Source organism: Dipteris shenzhenensis, chromosome 4, assembly GCF_047967505.1.
Source record: "Dipteris shenzhenensis isolate YYH24624 ecotype China chromosome 4, Dip_SZ_1.0, whole genome shotgun sequence".
NCBI lineage: Eukaryota > Viridiplantae > Streptophyta > Polypodiopsida > Gleicheniales > Dipteridaceae > Dipteris > Dipteris shenzhenensis.
The window spans coordinates 22,064,989-22,078,555 of record NC_141599.1 but is presented as its reverse complement, the minus strand read 5'-3'; the positions used below and the strand labels follow the sequence as shown (position 1 = coordinate 22,078,555).

General features: G+C 39.2%; 1 protein-coding gene across 1 annotated transcript in view; it reads left to right on the top strand.

The window, feature by feature from the left end:
* LOC147902596 (cytochrome P450 714A2-like) overlaps window positions 1-13,567 on the top strand; it is a 41,162-nt gene that overhangs the window by 2,461 nt on the left and 25,134 nt on the right. The window contains exons 3-7 of the mRNA XM_087373896.1: window positions 6,823-7,018; window positions 7,481-7,615; window positions 7,893-8,092; window positions 8,271-8,936; window positions 12,958-13,108. Coding sequence (XP_087230022.1) covers window positions 6,823-7,018; window positions 7,481-7,615; window positions 7,893-8,092; window positions 8,271-8,936; window positions 12,958-13,108 — 1,348 coding nt within the window. The remainder of the gene's footprint in view (window positions 1-6,822; window positions 7,019-7,480; window positions 7,616-7,892; window positions 8,093-8,270; window positions 8,937-12,957; window positions 13,109-13,567) is intronic.

Below are 13,567 nucleotides of genomic sequence, written 5' to 3'. Positions count from 1 at the left end.
ACTGACCCCCCCTATTTTTTTACTTTAATATAGTTGGCATGTATATCTATTTATTTTGTTTAAAAGGATGTTCCTCTCCTTGACAAAAAGGATAAAAAGGGATGTCACATAAAGGTTGATATTGAAGAAATGATTCACTTTGTTTGAAGACCAGTTTAATGTTCTTTTACCCATACTAGGGATGGATGATTATCAATTATAAGATCATGGAGGATATCAATGTATTGCAACGTGACAAAAATATGGAGCCAGATGCCACGGCAAGCTTTTTCAAAACCTTAAAGAACCTACAAATACTGGGTTCATCCTCTTGAATTATAGAGACTATAACATCAGCCAAGAGCTGGAGACATAACTCATTACCCAAAGGGAGGGAGATACCTTTAATGTTGCAAACTTCCACCTCCTTCTTAACCATATCGATGAACATGAGAGAGCCCATGGTGAACAAGAGAGGTGCCAAGGGGAAGCCTTGGTGGATTGATCTCTTGAGATCAAAATTGCTTACTGCACCACCATTGAGGTAGAGCATAGCTGAGGCTTCTCCAAATAGGGTAGACACCATGTTGGTAAATCCTTCACCAAAATCCAATCTTTCCAACACTTCCTAGAGATAGTCCCACCTCACCCTATTGTAGGATATCCAAGTCAAAGCCAAAGAGGAGAACATTCTAATGAGAAGTACCTATGAAATCCAGAGTAGTTGAGACATTGAGGATGTTCTAAAAAATGTCTCTCCCTTTGAGGAAGCCTTTTTGCTCAACATCCACCACCAAAGTGCAAATATCTCTTATCTTGATGCTAAGGCCTTTGCAAGTATTTTATATGATGTGTTTAACATCGTGATTGGGGGCCAGTCTCTTCTTGATCCTACTGGGGAGTTTAGGAAAAAGCTTCACAAGCATGACGTTAACACTTCGAGAAAGTGACACCTTAGCCATGGCATTGGCCATCTGGATTAAGTCATAGTAAATCCCAGAAAGCTTGATAGAACTTGATTGTCAGTCCATTAAAATCGGGTGACCTATCATTCTTAAGTATGGCTTCCTCCAGCTCTTTTTATGAGAGGGGCCTAGCTAGAAGGGCCCTATGAAAATGGGAGACACGTGATTGAATACCCACTAGGACCTCCTCCAGATTGTCCTTCCAATTGAAAAATGCACTTGTAACAAGCATGTTAGTAAGCAAAACACTTGGACCCGATGGTCTCCCTACTAAAGATTTCAAAATTTTTAGAAAAGCAATGGGCCCTAAGGTGCTTTTAGTTTAGAAGTATTAGTGGGGACATGATTCTTTTCCTAGAATATCAACACAAGCTCGCTCAAGGTAAAACCTAAAGGGATTGAAAAACATGAATTGAGAAATGGAAAGTTCTAACAATAACTCATACATAAACTTTGGATAAGGGATTCACATTAAGGGGATATGAGTAGTCAGATGGATGGACATTAGGGGAGCACAAAGGTTTGGTAAATGCTATTTTATTATTAATTGCATGTGGGTTGGGTCCTCAACAAAGTGAGGATCAATGTTAATTTACAAGAAGGTTTCATTTCGGGCTGGTAGCACAAAATATTATTTTAGGCAACGTTACTGTTAACTCAATCAGTTCTTTTTTAATCGTTCCTTTTCTAGTGGGTTGAAACCATTCAAAATCGTCTCCTCAATAAACAAAATGCATGATGCAAAACGTTTTCATGGGGGAAAGGGCTAATAATTTTTAGTTTTTCATTTATTTTATTTATAGTGCACAATTCAATGTAAAGCTAGATATTAAGTCATGGCACAGAAAAGTGAGGGACAGTTTTGCTAGTGCAAATACATGAGTACTTTATATTTGTGTCATGTCGATTAACAAGCTTAAATTTCTAAAATGTCTACTAACAAGCATAGTCATCCTTAGAGTGGCTAGTTGGTTACTCAAGTACACAAACACATAATCTAACAAAGGGATACCTTTAGGCTAAATAATCTATAGGGTAATTACCTTAGCAAAATGATATAGAGGCTAAATGATCTAGTGAGACCTTTAGGCTAAATGATCTAGAGGGTAGTTACCTTAGCAATGTTTTGAGCCAAACCTAGAACTACCTAGAACTATATTGTGTAATTGCAAACCACAAATCCTAGAAGGATCATTTACATGAGATATGCCTTTATAATGTTCCTTTTGTAGTTAAAAATACTCATTGAATGTGACATATGTGGAAGAAGACAACTCAAAATTTGCAAATGAGCCTTTTACTGCAATCATTGCTAAAAAAACTACATAAACTCACTTTCATCAAGCATTCTCATTAGCCTTGCCTCTTTTTTATGGCTTTCAAATTTACAAATGAGACTTCTATTGCAATCACTACAAACAAGACTACAGAAACTCTCTTTCAAAAACAATTATTCTCATTGGCTTTGTGCTAACCACTTTTTAATGGCATTTTGGTGGTTAGAAGAGGTCACCAAAATAATACTTAAAATATACAAGTTTCTCACTCTAAAGGGTGATTATAATCGAATGTTGTAGTCCCTTTCCCTTCTTTGCTAGAAAATGGGTAGTATTGAGAGCAATTATGCTTATCTAATGGGGAGAAATTATGTGAATAATTGAGGGTTTGTTGGATGAAAATAGTTAAAAGATTCTTAATAACACTTCAAGGCCTCTTAACAAAACACATGTACTAGCCTTTCATTGATGTAAAGGATTGAGTGTGTTTTACGTGAAAATTCTTCTTCTTTTTAGTTAAAGGCCTTTGTACATACAAGATAATATTCACTCATCATTGTTTCTAATACTCTAAGCTCTTACAAATATATTCAAGTAATTTTTTGAGAAATGTAACTTTCCTTCCCAAGGAACAAGTTTCACATATTCCTAATAAATCCTTTGGAGATTTCCTAGGTACATTCAAGTAAGTTCTTACAAAATGTATCACAAGAAATAGCATAAGCTCATATTGTCATGTTATGATTTTTGAGATAAATGTGTGAGTATGTGCAGGGCGCACATGCATGAAGTAGTTGACAAATGTTCTCAAAATAAAATAAATGAATTTTTTGCCAATGTGTTAAAGGCATGAAAAGCACATAAAACATTAGCATGGTCCATTCATTCTAATATTATTTTCCTTTGTCTTCTAAAATATAGCTTGAAAGTTATTTCAAGAGTTTTACTACAATTAAATAAGTGGTCGAATGGAGTCTTTAAAGCACATGAGGAAATGTATCAATCTTTGAAATTCCCATTGCATGGGGAATTTTATTTTCCAATAAACTAACTTGTACCTAGGCAAACATGTGCTTTTAGTATAGAAGTATTCAAGTAGATCACAACATCATGTAAAACAAATTCGCAATGCAGTATTGAAGTTCAATTTGTGAAGTAAAATAAATTAAAGTTTTCAGCATCGTAACATGCCACAAACATCATGCTTCAAAAAAGAATGATTTATATATATTTGGTTACCTAACTTCTTTTATACTTGGAGTTTGTTTCTTAATTCTTTGTGTGTCCAATAAGGTGGGCATATTGGCTTAAAGTAGCATTCACAATCAACCTCTTGTGGGAGGTAGTGTAGATTTACATGTAATTTTAAATTGTGAAACTATTAAGAAAAGGATGCTAACAATTTTATCCATATATCAAGTTATAACTACAAGGTATGCTACTAATTAGGATATGTTGAGGCTTCTATTGAGAAAAGGTACTATGAGGCTTCTAACTCTTGAAACTTTTTGTTGCATATGTGTTGGATGTTGTGCAAACTTGAACCTAATGTGGACTCACATGCAATGAGGATCCAATGGCAAGGGCTATATGTATTTATGTGGGAAATATTGCTAAGGTAATCCATAACATAATCAAAAGTGAGGAAAATTAGACTTGTGAAGCTGAAATTGCCTTATACATATTGCTAAAAAGGAACTTGGGCATGGTAAGATCCTTAGGTAAAGAGCAAAAGAACTAGATGCCACCCATGTTGGGCAATTATATTTTGCTCAATGTGTAGTTGGGTGCATCTCACTATGGCATAGTCACGATACTAGTGGGAACATGTAGACGAATCTTTTGCTTTTAATAAAACTCACACTTATTAAAAGGCCTTAGTTAATAATGGGAATGTTTATAAGAAGTTTGTCTCTACCACATAAAGTAGTGTGTGACTGATAATTGTATGTATAGAAGTGTAACACACGATGAAAGTTATCCTTGCTAACATGCATAAAATCATATCACCTCTTGTTATGCTAAAATGCAAAATAGATTGTGGGAGAACATTATGCCTTGAAGATTGTCCATTTTCTTAAACAAGTAATGAGGGCAAGACTATGCTCAAACTCAATTTTTTGAGAAGTAATATGCAAAGTGCAAAGTGGAACCTCATATGTGTCAACTACTAATAGCTTTCTTCTTAATTGGAGATGATGCCTATTCTCTGGCACAAGCTTGAGATCGTGAAGCTTCAAGAGTAGTGCATTGACTCATCTTGCATTTCTTCAAGAACCTTTTCCTCGCATAATGGACTTGACCACTAGCTTTGATTTTTTAGCATTAAATTGCCCCTGAAAGTTGAGTGTTCTAGTTGACTATGCCTCTAAGAAAATTTTCAAAGATATTAAGCAAGCCTATCGGGAAACAAATAGAGCTCAAGACTTAAAATGAATCATGCACATCTTTTGAGACTCCAAGTGGTGGTGCATACCATGAAATTGATGAACGCTGAATATCTATATCAAAAGTTGAAAGAAACATGTCAAAGATGAAAATTAGTATTATAATGCAAATAAATGCTCATGCCAAATGCCCATAAATTAATTGCATAGAGTGGCAAAAAAATAGCACGAAAACATGATAGGATCTAGATTGGGCATTTGACGAATCAGGTGTCATGTTGAAAAAATAGTCATGATAAAATTGACACGCCACTTCTTCCACATTGCATGCTACTTGGATCACACTACTTGTTCTTGAGGAAGATTGAGATAGTGGTGACTTCTTGGAATTGGTTACCAACCTATGGAGCTTCAAGTTATGGGGTCAAAGCAAGCGTTAGATTCTGTTTGATGGAAGAGAACCCTTAGCTCAGTTGTAACGTCATAGCAACAAAGATGATGGCAGAGGGACCTAAGCTAGTTTGTAGGGAGGGGTTGTACTCTCCACAGGTCTAGTCCCAAAAGGCGTTTAAAGCACTAAGAAATTGTGTGATGTTGGGTCGAAGAAAATATTAGATTTAACTAAATGGAAGAGAACCCCTTGCTCACTTGTAGCATCATAGCAACTAAGACGATGGCAATGAGACACTCGAGCTAGTTTGTACAAGGGGTTGTACTCTCCATAGGTTAAGTCCATTGAGTCCAATGCATTGTTGCCTCCTATTTTATTGGCTAGATTGACCTCCACATCTCACCTTTGGCATGGTAATTAGACACTCGAGCTACTTTGTAAGAGGGGTTGTACACTCCACAGATCAAGTCCATTGAGTCCTATACATTTTTACCTCACTTTGCCCCCTTTGTTTTATTGGCTAGAGTGACCTCCAATATTGGCTTTGGCATGGTAGTAGCAATTAGCTATAGGTAGATCAACATATTCTTTGTAATTACATTGTTTTCCATTCTAGTGATTGCCCCTTTCTTGGTGTACATAATATTGATAGATATATTGATTGTTAACTTGGTGATTTGGATTTTGTTAACCAACATGTTTAAAAGCTAGCCCCATGTTGACTGCACAATGAAATCATGTGGTCACAATTGGTTGAGTGATTGATAGTGTGGCACATAGGCCTTGACATGCAAGTCAAGAGTCTCCTTATCACTAGGTATTGATTGTTTACCTTCATCACATCATGTATGTTGCACTAGTGGGTCGGGACTGCATGTGGTACAATGTGGGCAATCTAGAATAGGCCATGTGAGCATCGAACCTAACCTTAGACCCATAGTACTCGGTTGGAAATAGTAATACCAAACATGCTTGCTATATAATCTTTAGCCTTGTGCAAAAGTTGTAGTGTTTGCACAAGACAATGCGAGGTTGCCAGCTATAACATCCATACGCTTTGTTTCGAAATCCAATGTTGCAAGGAGTGGTTGCTCTGGCGTATTTAATTTCCTGATTTTGTAGGACTGTTGTAGCAAAACAAAGGTAGGAGAGTGGCTCCAATCTCCAACTTTGACCACATAGAGGCTACTCAACAGCCGACAAGGCAGGTAAAAATCTCTCCAACGCGCCATTGTGTTGCCCCTCTGCAGACTCAGTGTTTATGTGGCAATGCCATCTTTGGAGCTTTGATAGGATGCATACTATAGTGGCATGCGGCCAACTTGGAGATACATAAAAGTCAACTCGAGTATATATATAATATTTTTTTGAACACACCCACACGACACTCACGCACCCCTGGTCCTATCGAGGGGCACCTCGCCCTGGACCAGTGGGCAATGGGTCCATAGCTGTGGCATTCACACACACCACACACATGCACCCAACCACAAGCTAGGACTCCATGCGCCAGCCTCCAAGACTTGAACCCATGACTTGAGGGATGGCAGCCCAACACTCAAACCACTAGCCCAACTCGAGTTTATATTTGAAACATGGAAAGCCCGCTTCCTTGTCAAACCCCCATGTTAAGGGTTGTGGGAGGACCACGTGTCGAAAGGGGATAGGGTGAGGGAAGGGCGCCACGTGGGGGGGGAGACGGGCAATAGCCGCTGGTGGCGGTCATCGTCTTCTTCAATTGCTTCGTTTCTTCTTATTTTTCATCATCTTCTTCTTCGCAAGCTCGGCTATGGCGGCCGGAGCTCCAATTTCGAGCACAGTAGCTTCCATCCCTTTGCATTTCCCCTCGATTTGATCCCCCCTTTAGCTTCCACACCCCTTCTCGCCTCTTCCTCCCTTTCCTCCCCCCTTCTCGACCTCATTTTGCCCCCTTTCCTCTTCAGGTTCGGGTCCTGTCCGGGTTTCAGCAGGTTCGCCTCGTTTTTTTTCACCGGACAGAACATCCTTCCTGCAATTGTGGTGCCATCCTCTCTCTCTCTCCCGTTTTCACGGCAATTTAGTCTTGTTTTTTAAGCGGAAAACGCTTCTTCGGATACTTTCTCCAGTGGCATTTCCGGCATTCTTGCTTTCGGCCTGCACTAGACATTTGCGTCTCAAGTTGTGCCAGCTCGAAGAAGTTTCGTTGTTGCATACTTGATCAAGGGCAGAGAGTTGCCTCAATCGCGGTCATGTAATTAGGAAATTGCATGTTCGCTTGGAATTGGAACAAGGAGGCGTCGTTTACACCATCTATGTAATTGATGTTGAAGTCACTGTCTGCGATGGGTTCCGCCCCCCCCGATTCTACAGTGCTCGCTCCAAATTTCAGCATTGCAGCTGTCTCCGTTCAAGATTCTGACGCTCGTTGCCCTCCCTTCCTGCATCAATACGCTATACATGAGATCAATACTATTTTGTGGGCTCTCTTTATTGTCACTACAGGAGTGCTTCTGAAGAGGGTTGCGAAATTATTTTGGTTGTGGATACTCGGTAGCCGCATACCTGGGCCTCCATCCTCTGCTCTCTCTGGTCATTCCTCGTCCATTGCCAAAGCGGGGGGTCGTGATGGGTTCAATGGTATGTTACTTTGCTCTCTAAGTTTTCCGATCTTCGTGAAGAGTATGCTTTGAGGGATAAGATGGACGTAAACAAACTCATCTCAGTGGGCCGATCATATCACTCATATTATCCCTCAAAGCAGTGGGCCGATCATATCACTCTCTCTCATATTACAATTTCCTTTTAGATTTTTTTTCTAAAATAAATTTGTCCGAATGCTCAAAGCGTTGACTCTTGGCTTTTGGAAAAGTGGATCTTAACTATATCGACACATGCTTCGGTCTCTTTTTTCCAGCTTTACTGAGCAAGCTGCATAAGGAATATGGACCCGTGGTTCGGTTATGGTTGGGACCTACTCAGTTGCTTGTTTCAATCAAAGATTTAAGCTTAGCTGAGGAAGTGCTTCTGCAGGCCAAGGATAGACTGCCTAGCATTGGAAAGGCCTTACATTTAGCTTATGGAAGGAGTACGGTCTTTTCAGCTTCTTTTACCGAGGTTTGACAAATTTTTATCAGTAGCAGTTCTTATTATGCTCAGTCTCTTGTTCAACTTCTTCTTAATGCTCAGCATTTTTCGCTTTCTTGAAAGGAGATCATATTTCGTTTGTTGAACGTGCTTGTGGGAGTATAGCGCACTGCCTAAATAAACCTTTTTGTTTGGGGACGGCTTCCAGGCCAACAAGAGAAGGTTGCTCTTCAACGAGGAGTTTAATGGGAAGGCAATGGGCAGAGTTGAGGCCATCTGCCAGAAAGTGATTGATCAACTTAAATTGAGTGCCAGCATTGATGTTTTTGGTGCTGAAGTTGACTGTAAATCAGTCTCCCAGCATTTAGCATTTAGTGTACTTGGCACGGCCTTGTTTGGAGAAAGCTTTCTTTCATGGTCTGCTGTGGATGAATTCAAGAAGCTGCTATTGCTTATTGCAAATGAAGCATGCTTTTGGTCAAACTTTTCCATTATGCCATTTTGGAATCAGAGATTCAGAACGTATAGAAAGAATTGCTTTAAGCTGAAGCAGTTAACTGAAGATATCATTGCAAAGTGCAGGCAAGATCAAGATAAGTCAGTTGTACCAAGACACACTCAGACAGCATCTTGTTGCGACACGTACATTTCAGAAATGGCCTCAGGATACAAAGGGACAGGGTTGGATCTGTCAGATAGGGTCATTTCTGGGCTGGCTAGATCTTGTGATTGGTTGAGGCCATCAAACTCCAACTCAATTGAGGAAGTCAGGGGAAGTCTGATCAGCATGATGTTTCATGGTTCATTGACCACGGCGTCTATTCTGGGTGGAGTTCTTATGCGACTTGCACAATACCCCTTTGTACAAGCCAAGGTAGTGTTTTTATCTGAGAGAGAGAGAGAGAGAGAGAGAGAGAGAGAGAGAGAGAGAGAGGGAGGGAGGTATTAACATCTGTGGGAGGCCTCACGGGCCTATGAGACAAATGCAGAGCCAGAAGGTAACTCATACAAGCCAAAAAGGGCTGAAGCAAAGGGCTCACTAAGGCAGAATGCAAAAAAGGACCTATGACACCAAACCAGAAATACATTGCGAGATCAACATACTTTTATGGGGAACTATAGGTCCTAGCACACCACTCTCAGGATCTAACAACTCCTACCATTTACCGTTCACATAGGGTCACAGCACAGCCAGACTGAAACTCACCAGTTTTAGACTATGTGTCTTTAGATAAGACAGATTTAGTTTTATAGTCTTTGAAGTCTTAATGATTGCTTTGACCATAGGTGGCCCATTGTGATGCTTTCTTGGCTTGCTGACTTTCTGTAACTCCATTTGTTTCTGCTTCAACTGAGTTCGTTGTATGACATTCATACTTTTGTGTGTCTTTCAATTTCTTGGCTTGTCTAAGAAACACAAATTTCCTGCCGTGTGATTCAAATTTGGACAATATCAACTTCGTCAAAGCTTGCTATTTCATGAGATCTTTGGTACAGCTTCTTTTTGTTTAGCTCATAGATGATGAGCATTTGTGGACGTTATCACCAGACCACACCCCATGTGAACTCAAAGGCTTTCTTAGGCTTTTGCAGTCGTGCAACTACATTATATCCTCTTTCTGTGGTGCACATGTTATTAGATCTAGGTGCGAGTTCATTTGTTTGACAGGCCTCTACAAAATCAGACTGAAGGAAAGTCCTTGTGTTCATCTTGTCCACACACCAGCCCAATCAGCACTTGTATATCCATTAATTTCAGATTGGTTTGGACAGTTCGACATATTTCAGATTCCATGTGCCATTGAGATATTTGAGTATAACCAAAAGATGAATCTTTTGGGATTTTGCATGAATTGGCTGAAACCCCAATTAAGAAATGTGTGGTTGGGTGATTGTCAAGTAGATCAAGCTACCAATGGGCTGTATTACAGTTGAGGATTTGTATCAGGAGATTTGTCTTAAGTTGATAATTATTGTTGGATTCCATGAGAGTTGGTAAGTTTCGCAATTGTGCATCCGAAATTGTTTGAAGACTCTTTGAGGATGCTATTTTCATTTCTCCAGATTTCTATAGTGAGAAAATAGTGGACATCTCTCATATCTTTATCAAACTCAGGATTGAGTACTTTGTTCACCTAAGTGATGAGTTTGCCATTGGAATGTCTGATGGTTAAGTCATCAATATAGAGTACAAGAAGCACTATGTCCTGTGTTGTCTCTCCGTGTGGAGTGATGGATCAAAATCTGACAATTTAAAACACATGTGGAGAAAGTGATAAGGTATCCTACCATTCCATATGTTTCAATTCTATACCCAGGAGATTCTGGAATCTTTCAAAACCCAATGGCAGCTTATGCTTGGGTATTGATGAGAACACAAGTGTAGCTTTGCATACTAAGTTTATTATTTTTCTCATTTACTCATAATTTTGTCTAAAGGCACTTACAAATTCCTTTCCTTCCTTTGTACTATAAACTTTTTTACCGTGAAGGTATATCTTTATGGATTTGAGTAATCTGCAAACTTTTGTTCTCTTGGCCTTTGATAAGATATCCTTCTGCTTGTGTCATTTGAATTTTTCATCTGATAACCGTTCAAGAAGCATTTTTCACATCCATTTGATGGAAGGCCAATCAAAGTGAGAAGCTAAAGCAATAACAGCTTTGTTATCATCTTTGCAATTAGGGTATTGGTTTCTTTATAATGTGTTTCGTATTCCTAATCTTTGGCAATTAAGCTTACTTTGTATTTTTTCCATCTTGATGAACTTTAACTCTGTATGCCCAAGTGCAAACAATAGGCTTCTTTTCATTTGGAAGATCAGTGAGTGACCATGTTTGGATTTTTCATGTAAAATGCACTTAAGAAAAGGATTCATTACTTTGAGACAAGCTAGTCTCTTTGTCAACAAGAAGAAGACTGTATTGTGTATGGTTAAGTCATAATATCTACCGTTCATTATAAGTCTTGATGCAGTAGGAAAGGATCCGAAGAAGGTGGTTGCTATTTTAGTGTGAGTGATGCCTAAGAATGTCACAACGTTGCAGTCCTTGGGATTTGTTCAGTTTTACACGAAGTGTATTCGAGCATATTTTGATATTGTCTCACCATTAATTGAGTTGACCTAGATAAAGTACGTTACACTTTGGAAAAGAATCAATAAGAGAGTTTTGGCACAATAAAGAGAGCAATGACTCAAGGGCTAGTATTGAAAATTGTCGATCCTCATAAATTGTTTTTCCAAGAAATTGATCCAAGCGGTTATGCAATAGTAGTGGTTATTGCAAGAGGGAATTACTGTTGTCTTTGAAAGCAAGAAGCTTTCTCCCTCTCAGCAATATTGGCTAACTCATGAATAAGAGTTGTATGCGATTATTCATGCTTTGAAAGCATGGAGACATTACTTATATTTGTTGAGCTTTCAGGTGGATATCAATCATAATAGTTTGAAATGTTCTTATAAGCAGCCTGATTTGAGTGCCCACCAAGCTAGGTGGATAGAACTCATGTAGGAATTTGGTACCTAAGAGGGGAGGATAATAAAGTTGCTGATGCATTGTCACACATATGCATAATATAAGTTTCACTGTATTTGAGAGCGGTCTAACGCCTGAGATTAGAGAAACATAGAAATTGGATGAGTTTGTCCAGAGTCTTTGGCCTAAGGCTACTATAATTATATCCAGGATTGTAGATGACTTGGCATCTAGGGGAGAGTGTTTTAGTGCAGATGAGAGGGACTTGAGGGCAGGTAGAGAGACTGAGGCAGACATCCCTGAGGATTGGAGAGAGGGATGAGCCTTGTAGATGAGGACTCTTGGTGCCGTGGTTGGGAATGTTCTTTAGCACTGGGGTTCCTCTTCTAACTTGCTATCTTGCTCTCCACTATACATGGTGAGAGGATGGGATGTTGCATTAGGAGCCCTCATATAGTATAGGTGCTGAAGGTCCCCCCTGGCTAGCGCCGTATGCCACATTTAGGGGTCCCTTGAATGAACATTCACTTGATATATTATAGTGGCAAAGGATTAGTGTTGTTGGGAGGTTGGGCAAGTGCCAGGCTATTCATCCATTCATGCTTGCCTTTACCTACAGCTGTGATTTATAGCTATAATTGTGACTAGAAAAGTACTGATTTTGAAGTGTGGCTCTTCTCTCAATAATATTTAGATTCCCATGTGTAGCTGGGAGGCTTCTTTTGAGGCTCTGGTGTCTCAGTGTGTAAATGATGTCCTTCCCTTGGAAGCTTTTGGCAAGGTTGCCTGGGGAGGACCATAACATCACATTACCATTCCAGCTTGCCATTGATAGAGTCTTCATGGTCTCCCAAGCTGCTTACCTCTATTTGTTGAGAGGGGGCTTATTTCTCAGAATTGAGAGGGGCACTTTTTTTCTTAGATGAAAACTTACATCTCTGTACATTGCTAACTTCCCTTGCACACTCTAGCTTTCATATCTTTGTGATGCATTCTTTTTTTGTTTCACTTGCACGTGTGAGTTCCTCATTTATGTAGGTGGTAGAAGTGTTCTCTTTGTCAAATTGTTCTAGCGTGCATTTTTATCCTTGAACTTAATAGTTATTGCCTCTTCTCTAATGTCATTTCGTTACCACTCACCAAGCCTCTTAAATTTTCCTCTCCTTAATTTCAAATTGTATTTTAGAAAGTTTGTTACGAGTGTCCAATTGGCTATTTCTTGCGCGTGACAGATTGGCTAGTTGTGCTAGTTATATTGATGTTCAATGCTTTGCCTTCCCTGTTCCTTACCTCTTAAAAGTCATTTGGATCACCATGGTAGGCTTGTGTTTTGGAGAGAGAGAGAGAGAGAGAGAGAGAGATTTGTTCAGGGGGGCGTGTTATGAGGTTTCGAGTTAATAACACCATCTTTTTCTCAGATTCATGCAGAAATTGATAATGTATGCGGTAAAAAATCGCCTCCTATGCTGGATGATGTTAAAAGACTCCATTATCTAATGGCAACATTGCATGAGTCTGCTCGCCTTTTGCCCTCTGGGCCGTTGCTGCAACGTTGCTCTCCCCTTCATGGTATTGGCACACTTTTATGCTTTGTTGAAGTGTGGTTGATATATCGATATGGACAAGCACAAGTCCACATACTTCTTTTGATGTTACTTTCATGTATGAACATTTGCTGTCTTTTACATGTGCTTACTTTTGATTGGTATATAATTATGTGCCAAATGGCTTGTCTCACTTTCTTTTATCACAAATAGTATAGAATGAACTGATTCATAATTTTTGTAAGATGAGAGGCAATTTATATATATATATATACACACTGTAACCGCTTGCCAATGGGCTTTAAATCCTCCGTAAATGCTCTGTCAATCACATTTTTGAAAAAAACCCTGCTCTTAAATACCATATTTACCCTTCTATCTTATAATTGATATTTGAATGGTAAGATCTATGCATTTAAGGATGTGTGAGGCTACATGTTAATTTAAGAGAATAAGGATCATGATAGATGGATGGAGAAACGTC